The sequence below is a fragment of the Ursus maritimus genome, unplaced genomic scaffold, assembly GCF_017311325.1.
Source record: "Ursus maritimus isolate PB19 unplaced genomic scaffold, ASM1731132v1 scaffold_1, whole genome shotgun sequence".
In the NCBI taxonomy this organism is placed as follows: domain Eukaryota; kingdom Metazoa; phylum Chordata; class Mammalia; order Carnivora; family Ursidae; genus Ursus; species Ursus maritimus.
In genome coordinates, this window is record NW_024423343.1 from 97,894,393 (window position 1) to 97,904,798 (window position 10,406).

General features: G+C 57.9%; 1 protein-coding gene across 1 annotated transcript; it reads right to left on the minus strand.

Annotated features, from left to right (window-relative positions):
- Window positions 1–3,861: 3,861 nt before the first annotated feature.
- On the minus strand, window positions 3,862–8,930 carry EN1 (engrailed homeobox 1). The gene is made up of 2 exons (XM_040645779.1): window positions 8,072–8,930; window positions 3,862–4,958 (listed from the first exon to the last, which is right to left on the minus strand). Exons 1-2 carry the CDS (start codon window positions 8,928–8,930, stop codon window positions 4,642–4,644), a joined length of 1,176 nt encoding a protein of 391 aa, XP_040501713.1. The 3' UTR covers window positions 3,862–4,641.
- Window positions 8,931–10,406: the final 1,476 nt, after the last annotated feature.

The following is a 10,406-nucleotide window of genomic DNA, read 5'->3' on the forward strand; positions in this document are numbered from 1 at the left end:
CCCCCCCCCCCGCACCCTCCCCCAACCCCCCCAACCCGCCTGTGAAATGAAACCTTTTTATTCCAGAATCCCTGAGGACCCCCTCCAACAATGGGACTTCATTAAAAGACTGGCCTAAAGCATTTGGGGGAGGAGTGGGGGTTGGAAGAGTCTCCAGCCCTGTCCCTTTCCACAAGTTGCCACAGGAGAGTAGCCCTCTCACCTGAGCTCAAAGTGGGAGAAGAGCAAAGTCCTGGCGGGGTGCAGAGGGATGGAGCATACACTGCTGCCTCCCCCAGAGGGAACACTCCATTCTGAACCCACCCTGAGGTGAGGAGAGGCTAAGAGAGGGCGGCTGCCAGGCCTCCCTGCCCCTCCCCGCCCCCTGCCTGTGTCTGTGCTTAGCAGAACGCAGCCTCAAGTGCCAGAGGAATGGGTTTTCTCCAGCACAAAAAGGAAAATCTGGGCTAACCATTGAAGGAGCTGATGACCCCTCTAGAGAACCACAGCGGACACCTTCATCCAGGGTAAGGAGTCTGGCCAGGGCCTCTCCACCCCTGGCCATGGCCTCTGGCCTCTAGGAGTCAGCCAAGGCTCACCCCTGCCCCTGCAAGTAGGCCTTTTACTGAGGGCATTGGATGGGGGAGTTAGGGTAGGGGGAGACTGGGACACAGCGACCTCCCTGGTGAGATCATCTCTGAAAATCCTGCCATAGGTCACCAGGGGCAGTGGGAGCCAGGTAGGGGGCAGGGTAGCAGGCCACTCCCTCTGTGTGCCCTGGGCAGCCCAGCCTAGGGGGCCTGAGGATTGGCCATATGTGCACACACAAACACCAGTCACTATTGGCATCCACACACACCGAGCACACACTTCCACCTCCCAAGCCTGGTGGGAAAGGGCTTAATGCCACCCCTATATAAATGCTCCCTCACAGTACAACCCACAAACACAGAAGCTTGTACAGACATACCAGGCAGCCCCACACACCCCAATATCTCCTCCTCCATCTGCAGCCTCCCCCTGACCCTACTGAAGGAGCAAGAATTTTGAGCAAGGAAACAGAGACCTTTGCCCTCAGAAAGAGCCAGGGATCGATACTGTTTAGACTCAGCTAGTGTGTATTTCCTTCTGGGCTGAGGAAGATTTAAGTTTATGGTTCAATCCGACCTTTTTTTTTTTTCTTTTAAAGGTAGAAAATGAGGAAGTTGGGATAGCACACTCCACTATTTATTTCAGTGCAACCTCAGACTTTTTAATACACAGGCGGCTCACTAAGCCAGCCCCATAAATCAGAGAAATCAATGCCTGTGTATGATTATTACTACTTTCTTTTTTTAGAGGGGGAACAAGAAAGAGGTTTGACCAGAGTCCTCTTCCTCTCTCCTCAGCCCCAATCAGGAAGAAGGGAAAATGGGGATGAAAGCAAGAAGGTAGGAAAGTCAGGGCCTGGGCCAGATTCCTGAGGTCGAGGCAGTTGTTAAGAGTAGAGGTGACACGCGGCCACAGAAGAGGCATGGACCAAATACGTAAGTCTTCGAGCTTCAGTTTCCTCCTCTGAACAAAGAAGAAAATTCTCTTCGCCCGTAGTGGTTGGAAGATAAACGGAGATATGGGGAAGAAATCAAATTACATAGTAATGATACATCTATAAGCTTCACTAATAGAATCTTGGGGATGGGTAATCACCTCCTCTTTCTCCCCCAGGGTTGAGGGGAAGAGCTCTTGCTTTGACCTCCTGAGAGTGGTGAAGAAGAGCTTTAAGGAACAGGATGGCTCCTGGAGTCGCTGCTCGCCTTGGCCCCTGCCCCAGCCTCTAGATCTGGTGGTCTTGAGGGGCTTAGGGACCCTAAGGGCCACAGTGAAGAAGGGCAAAGAAAGGGTAGCCCCATTTCCAGGCACTCAAATGATCAGGTTCTCTGTAGAGCAGAGTGCCCCCAACACCACATCTGGATGTGGCCAGGACCCTTCCTGATGTTCTGAGCTAAGTGGATGAGGAGAAGAGGACTCTGGGCTCCAAGTATCAAACCCTCTAACTTGAAGCCCTGGAGAGCTTGAAGATCCCGGCCCCCCTTCCCCCACCAAGGAAGGCAAAGGATGTACTTCCAACCACAAGAAAACCATTCATTGGGGCCAACCCAGGGAAGAGCCCTGGCCTCTGCTTCCCACTCTTCACTCAGAGTGGTTAAGCACCCATCGTGTGCAGAGGTTAGTCTATGCACCCCAAGAAAGCATGAAGGGGAGGAAAAAGATTTACTGCAATAAAGTTGGGAACCCATGGCAATCTCAAATACACTCTCCGACTCCAGGCCATTGAACCTCAGCCCCCCAAACTTTTGAGCAGGGACTCAGAGCGTACTAGCCCTGTCACTTCCCCAGATAGAGGCCCCAAATCAGCCAGAAGTTTTTTCTAGGAAAGAGGCAGAATGACCATTCTCACTTCTCACAAAGTCAATCCTGCAAAAACAACAGGAGAGAAGCTCAAGGGAAGAACACAGAAACAGAGTTCCCATGCATGCGTGAGCCCCACAAACACACCTGCAAGCATTCTGGTGTGCAAACACCAATGAACACATGTACACACACCGCGAGCTCACAAACATCCAAGTGTGCATCTAATTACAGAGAAAGGAACACCCAGTGAGCACAATACTCACACATGCAGGGACACACAAAACCAGGTAGCTCCTCAGATGCATGTACATTTGCACGTGATCACATATGCACACAAGTGTGCAAGGACACCTACATATCTAGCCACACACGGACAGGAACATACACACATTTTTCAGAAGACAGGAAGAAAGGAGGAAAGGAGGATTTACCATGAAAAAACAAAACCTGAACAAAAGGGAGGTGATACCTCTTGAGGAGGGACCTCCCGTTCCTCCTCCTAGTCCCTGAAAGTAGGGGGCCCGGGGCCTGCCCAGGAGGGGGAAGGCCTCAGGGTCAGGGGCTAGAGTGCATACATTTCCCTCGGGGAAGTCCACGTGTCCTGAGGGTTCCGAAGACTTGTGTCTGTGCCCCCTCCCCCCTCAATCAGGAAGCAAGGCTTTGTTGGCATTCCGAGAGTGACCCCGCTTAGGTTTAGGTTCTGGATGAGGCAGGCCTGCGCCCACGTGGGAATTCCGGCCCCCAAATGATCCCAGCAGCAGACCGAGCTGCCGCTTTGCATCGCTTCCCAGCATCCGGGCCTCTTCTCCCTTATGCGGAACCAGGAGATCCCGGCCGGGAGAGGCTCCCCGTGCCACCCTCCACCTGCGCTTCGCCAACGGAATCACTTCTCCGAACCAAGAGCGGTGAAGTCCAGGCGGCCGAGGGGCCAGGCCCAGAGGCCCGCTGTAGAGCGCCCTCGCCGGAGTGGGCAGCTCTGAACTGGAGGCAGCCCCTCACCTCCGCCCGGCCTTGGGAAGGCCTTCCGCTTCTGGAGGGGAAAACCGCAAGCAAACCCCGCACTGGGTTGTGAGAGGAGGAAGGAAAGAAAAGGGAAAGGTGCAGGCCGAAGCGAGGAGCGAAGCAGGTTGAACCAGAGGAGGCCAAAGCCAGGCTGGGCCTGGCCGGGCACAGGGAGCAGCCGGACAGCCCCGGCAGTGTTTCCGAAGTCAGGACTGGGTTTTGTTTTTTTTCTTTGCCTTTGGGCTCCTTGGGACGCCACCGGAGACCAGGCGTGGGCCTCCGCACGCTCCAAAGCCGGGCCTAGCCGGCTCTGGGCCGCCTCTACCGCCGCGCGCTCGTCTTGCCCCGGGTATTCGTTGTGCGGTGATCGGAAGGCCGGCCGGGCAGCCCGGGGCTCGCCGCCCGGTGCGTGCGCGGTGCGCGCGGGGCCCTCGTGTGCCCTGCGCCCACGCCCTTCCCGAGCCTGCAAGGAGGAGGGCCGCCAGCGGCTCGTGAGCACAGTGTACACTTTATTTCAGACTACAGGTTTCTGAACATAATAAAATCTTTGGCTTGTAGCGGCGGTTCAGTCTCGCAGTCTGTGGGGTCGTATTTCTCAACAAGTCTCCGGAAAACGAAAGGGGAGCAGGACAGACAGACCGACAGAAGGGGCTTGGGAGGTGGGGGAGAGGCGAAGGGCAGACACGCGAGGAAACACACTCTCACGCACACAAAGAAAAGTCCCAGAGAAAGGAGGGCCAGCAATGCGGGGCGGGAGGCACCGGAGAAGCAACAACATTCAAAAGAAAAAGGCAACGAAAACGAAACTGGGCCGGGGGCAGCGAGGCGGAGGTGGGGGATAAAATAATTATAATAATTATAATAATTATAACAATAATAATAAAGGAGATTAATAAAAAGTCCAGCAAATAGAGATCGCTACACATATTTCTTTTCCTTACCTGAAATTAAATATATACAAGGTCGTAAGCGGTTTGGCTAGATAGAGCTTTAAGGAGTTCGCAGTTTCGCCCCTTATACTGTGAATAGAGAATAGATCTTATTTTTCGATAGCACCTGTCCGAGTCTTTCTCCCTTTTTAAAAATGTTTCCTTCAAACGTGACTCTCCATTCTGAGAATCTCTCTCTCTCTTCCCTGTTGCTCCCTCCCTCCTGTGCGCGGATTCTTTCTCCCCTGGCGTGGGGCCGGCCAGGCGGCGGCGGCGATGGCGATGCCAGGAGGGGGCGCGGGCGCGGCGGCCGGACCGCGCGGCCCCAGCCGGCGGGCGGCTACTCGCTCTCGTCTTTGTCCTGGACCGTGGTGGTGGAGTGGTTGTACAGTCCCTGCGCCATGAGGTGCAGCGCCAGGCCGTTCTTGATGCCCGTGGCTTTCTTGATCTTGGCGCGCTTGTTCTGGAACCAGATCTTGATCTGGGACTCGTTGAGGCTGAGCTCCTGGGCCAGGGTCTGCCGCCGCTGCTCCGTGATGTAGCGGTTCGCCTGGAACTCCGCCTTGAGTCTCTGCAGCTGCTCGGCCGTGAACGCCGTCCGCGGCCGCTTGTCCTCCTTCTCGTTCTTCTTCTTCTTCAGCTTCCTGGTGCGCGGACCTGCAGCGGCGGAGAGGGCCGGGTGGGGGTGGGGACGGAGGGCAGAGGGGCGTGGGGAGAGGGCAGAGGAAGCCGTGAGAATTGCAGAGCCGAACGGGGATCGCGCCCCGAGCTTCGGGGGCAATAGCGGAGGCCCTGCTGCGCCCCTGGCTCCCTCCCACCGGCTAGCCCCGAGATCAATCGCCTGGCTGCTGGGGTCGCAGACTTCCCTTCTGGGGGGCCAGAAAGACCGCGGAGGAAAACTGGCCGAGGTTGTCCGTGCACCCCACACACCAATTCGGAACCAGAGAGCCGCGTGCCACGCTTAAATCCCATAATCCAAGATGGAGAGACATTTGGAGCCCCATCCGGTGGATCCCAGAGTTGGAGGTCAGGGGCCTGCTGTCTTCAGGGCCCTGGAATAAAAAGAGGCTCAGGACTGGCCCAGTGAAGACACCGGGCGGAACTGCCCTGAGGGAATTGCCAGCCGCAAACTCATCCTCCCTTCCACCCCAAGAAGCGCTCCTACGCCCAGCACTTACGATAAGACCCCATCTGCTTGTAGCTATTGACCCCAGAAAACAAGGGGATAGGGAGAGGATGGTGAGGGGCTTGCCTAGATCCAAAGTCTTTGGTGTATGTTCTCTCTGTTCCTCCCTTCTCTTTGGCTTCACGAAGCCCTTTTTAGAGTCCCAGGGAAACAATGACCACCCCCTTCTCTGAAGGGGGAACAAGGCTTTCACCCAGTCGCACACCTTACCCGCATGACCCTGGCCCCCAGGGTTCTCTGCTTTGCTCCTTGGATGGTGCCAGTAAGAAAGAGAGGACCCTTCCCATTCCTCCACCCAGCTGTACAGGCAAGGTCTCCCTTCTCTCTCTTTTGAACACATCACCCACAGTTTCAGGATTGAAAAGTCCTGTATAACAAAAACAGGCCAGATCCTGCTTCCCCTGCCCATCTATGACATTTGCAAGGAGACTACATCCATCCTTCCCCCATTCATGAGCAAAATATGAGCAGAGGGAGAGAGACAGAGGGACAATACTGACAGAAATCTGTGCTTTGCCTCTAGGATGGATATGGGAAGGGGCCCCAGCAAACCTCCCCAGGAAAGTGAAGTCTCTCTCAAAACCTAGTCTGGGAAGAGAGCAGCTATGGAGCCCAGCCCTGGGGTGAGGAGGGGGGAAAAGGAGGCAGCCTTTAAAGCCTGCAGCTCTGTCGGTAAGCCTCACACCCAAGTCTTCCGGCATTTACTTGGTGGGCCCTGTCGTGGTTATGGGAGATTCCTGAGCTAAGTTAAGTCCCTGTCGGGCCTTTTAATATCTGAAACTGTCTAGAAAGAAGGGTCTTCATCAGCATCTCCAAACCTAGGAACAGAGGTGACAAGCTGGGCTGCTGGCTCCAGGGGCAGGCCAGCGCCTGGGGTCACCAGCTGTCCTGTGACAAAAGAGCCCAGGCCTGGCTGACTGCAGCGACTCAGGTCTGGGTTGAGGTTCAACTCCCTGAACTGCCCATGCAGGAGGAGCCAGTACGCTGCCTCCCCAGGCACATAAGAGGGAAATTGGCCAAGAACAAAGGCAAGGCCCACTCCTAAGCTCAGTGCAGAGAGGACTGAGAGGTGGGGTGGGGAGGAAGGACGGCCTTGGTTTAGATTAGTAACTAGCTGAGCGGGCAGAGATGGCCCAGGAAATGTGCACATCTCCAAAAAGGCCCCGCTGTACGTTGTGCGTCTGGGACGTGGTGAGAGTGTTGTTGTGTATGTGTGTGCAGAGGCACAGACACTTGTAATAAAATCGTAGCCTCCTGGCCAGCCTGAGCCGCACAGCCTGACAGCTCAATCACTCTATCCATCAGGCGAGTCAATCAAAGCAGCTTTTCGGAGGTTCAGGGAGCCCGACGTGTCAATAACGGGGCTCGAGATGGCGGGGGCTGATAGCGCGCATCGATCCGCGCCCGGCCGGCAACCGTGGGGAGGCTAGACACCAGCCGGAGTAGAGCGGCGCATGGCTACGCTGTGCCCGGCCTCCTATCGGACCCGGGTGCCCGGAACACCAATTGTAGGCCAGAACCCCTGCCGCCCTCCTCGCCGCGCCCACCGGCCTCTCTGGCGCTGCCGCCCCGGGAGGAGGGCAGGCCCCAGCCTCCTCTCCTGAGGCCTAGGGCTGTCCCAGCGAGGGTCTCTCGGCCTCGGGGTTTCCAAGCGCGAGGGACAGGCGGGAAAAGGGCCGAAGGAAGTCGAGAAAAACAATCTACAGCTGGCAGAAATCTGCTAACTGGCAGATACGGGGAAGAAAGGAGCGAGAAAAGGAAGGGGCAGGGCCGGGAGGATGTGCAAGCCCTGCGACGGAGACGCTGCCGAGGAGGCTGCCGATCATACCCTGTGCCCCCGCGATCTGGCCCGAGCCGGACCGGTCTCCTCTCCACTCCCACTGTCTGTGAGCTCTTGAGAACCAGGAGCCGGGGGCTCTGGGCACCGACAGTTTTGGCTACCATCTTTCCCTGGATTCTACCCACCCGGGTCAGACTCTCTAGCTTACCCGGCCTGGGGAAGAGGCACAGCGATCAAAGGCTTTTCTCTCTTTCTGTGTGCCCTCCAATCTATCTCTCTGTAAATGAACTCTCCTCAGAAAATATCGAGGTGGTGTTTGTGTTTGTAAGAACATAAGGTGACGATTATTTCTCTGATCGGAGCCTTGTTCCATTTCGGCCTCCGCAGGACCTGGCTGGCGGGATTTCAGACCCATATCACTAGGCCCACCTTCCCCCCGGGCTCTAAACACCCCTCTCCCTGGAAGAAAAATCAATGGCTGATTGTGTGTTTTCTAAGGATAATAAAGGTAAAACACAAAGAAGGCCCGAGGGCCTCGGAGTTCAAAACCGAAGGATCCAGACTCGAGGTTCCCGTGCCAGGAGCTGTAGCCTCTCGTGTGGTAGCCACGGAGGCCAGGAGCGCAGAACTGGGGACCCACCCGGCTGTGACTGGGACGGGGGTGAGGAGGAGGACGAGGAAGCCGGCGTGAGAGAAGAGAGCATCCGAGGCCGGGTCCGCTCTCCCCAGCACGGCGGCGGCTGAGCGTTCTGGGGGCGTCCGCGGGGCCGAAAGACATGGCGCAGCCCGGGGTTGGGTACTCACCGGAGGACGGACGATCCGAGTAGCGCGTGCAGTACACCCAGGCGGGCCATACGAGGGGCTGCTGCGAGTCAGTTTTGACCACGGGCCCGCCGTTGGCTGAGCCCATAAGCAGGATGGCGGGGTTGCCGTGCTCCGGGTACTTGGCACCCTGCGCACTAGGGCTCCCCACGCCGCCTCCGCTGCCGCCGCCGCTGTCCGAAGGCTTGGCCGCTGCCGCCGCAGCCGCTGCTGCCACGGCCGCCGCCGCCGCCGCCGCCGCCGGGCTCCCGGCTTTAGACGCACCGGCACCGCCGCCCGCGGCTGGCGGAGAGCCGTCGGGTGGGCCACAGTTCACGTCCGGAGCGCACAGGAGCGAGGAGGCGCCCGGCGCCCGCGTGCCCAGCGGGAGGACAGGGTCTCTACCTGCGCCGGTCTGGCCTCTGTCACGCTCCACCCGGCCTCCTCCTGCGCCTCCTCCGGCCGCCGCCGCCACCAGCAGCTGCGGCGGCGGCTGCTCCTTTTTGCAGCCGAAGTCCGGCCTCAGGATGTTGTCGATGAAAAAGTTGGTGGTGCGGTGAAGCTGGGCCGCGGGCTGAGGCTGGTGAGCAGGCGCCGCGAGATGCTGCGGCGGCGGCGGCGGCGGGGGCGGGGGGTGCGGGGGGAGGTGCGGGTGGTGGGCCAGGGGCGGCAGGCAGGGCGCCGCGGGCGGCGAGGGGGGCGCGGGCTGCGGGGACACCGGCACGCTGTCTCCATCGCTGCCGCTGCTGCCGCTGGCGCCGGGGCTCAGGCTCAGGCTCAGGCTGCCCGGGGCCGCCGCCACCGCCGCCGCGCCGAGGCCCGAGTCGCGCTGACTTTTAGGTTCCGGCTGCTGTTCTTCCATGCTCGGCCGCCCCGCCGCCCCGGCCGCCGCGCCGGCCCCCGCCCCCCCCGCCTCGCTCCCCACCCCACTTTGCCAGCGGCCCGTGGGGGTGTGCGGAGGAAGGAGGCCGGCGAAGCCCCAGCGAAGGCACGGGGCGGGTGCGGGAGAAAAAGCCCAGGCGTCTGGCCTGGATCGCTCGCTCTTATCGAGCAGATAGATCTCGCTGTCTCTCCCTCTCTCTAATTTGTAGACATCCAGATATGGAGACACTTGGCTATTTCTTTTTTTCTTTCTGCAACCAGATTCAATGATTTGTTTTAAATGGGGAATAAGCCACGCCAAAAAGAAAAAAAAAAGAAAAAGAAAAGAAAAAAAGAAAGCAAGAAAAATGAAAAAAAGCTCCAAGAATTTTTTTTCTTAAAGGGAAAAAATAGTCTTTAAAGTCTAGCCATCTTCCTAGGCAGTAGTGAGGGGTTTGACTTCCCCGAGTGTCACGCTCAGCTGTGCCCAGAGCGCGAGGCTGGCAGCGCCTTTAATCGCCTTTGCTTTTTTTGCAGGGAGAGCGCGTCTCCGCCAGCGCCGGGGCTGCCTTTTTTTTTTTTTTTTTTTTTTCAAATCTCTGACAGCTCGGATCTTTGCACAAACTCTCTCGCTTAAAAAAAAAATCACCCAGGCACACTTTTTGCCTTCAAACCGGAAGCACGTGAGTCAGGCCGCACGTGTGCGGGGCCAATGGCGAGCCAGGACTCGCGCTGACACCCGGGCCTCGGCCCAATGGGCGCGCGCGGGACTTTGCGGATAAATAATCCGGGGGCGGCGGCCGCTGGCGGAGAGGGGGCGCCGCGGCAAGGGCCCCGCGCGTCCGGCCCGCCCTCCCCCACCCGCGCCCGTGCCCCTCCCCCTCTTTCAAGCCAGAACCGAGGAAGGGGCAAAGGAGACCAGGGAGGGGTGGATTTCGGGGTGTTGGCAAATAGAGAAGCAACTCCATAAACAACTTGTTGGAGAAATGCAGGATTATGGGTGCGTGCGCGCCGGGCACAGGGTCAGGAGGCAGGGTCCTCGACTCTTTTACATCCCTATGCCTAAGAAACAGCCTTTTATTTTCTTTTTCTTGTTGCTATGAAGGGTGAAATGTCACTCTGTGTGTGTGTGTGTGTGTGTGTGTGTGTGTGTGTGTGTGTAGGGAGAGGGATGAGACGAAGAGGGTCAGAGATGTGAAATAGACCTAGAGCCTAGAGTTGGTTACTTTCAGAGAAGCGGTTTATTTTTTCATAAACAGCAAACTCCGGAGGCCAGCTGCGCCTAGCTAGCACCGTCTGTTTGTAGGTTTTGCATTGCATACCGGCCAGCTGCATTGCATGTCCTTTCCGGAGTATCCATATTCCTGTCCTACCCTGTCCGGACCTTCGACAACCCCCGGGAGCTGTCCTGGCGCCATTAAGCCAAGCCCAGAGGGCGCGAGAGAGCCCGAGCGCCGGTCGCGCCAGGCGCTTGTTC

Coding starts and splice junctions, on each gene's coding strand:
- EN1 (XM_040645779.1), bottom strand. CDS start 8,930: ATGGAAGAACAGCAGCCGGAACCTAAAAGTCAGCGCGACTCGGGCCTC. Junction 4,959..8,071: donor CTCGGATCGTCCGTCCTCCG/GTGAGTACCCAA, acceptor CCGCCGCTGCAG/GTCCGCGCACCAGGAAGCTG.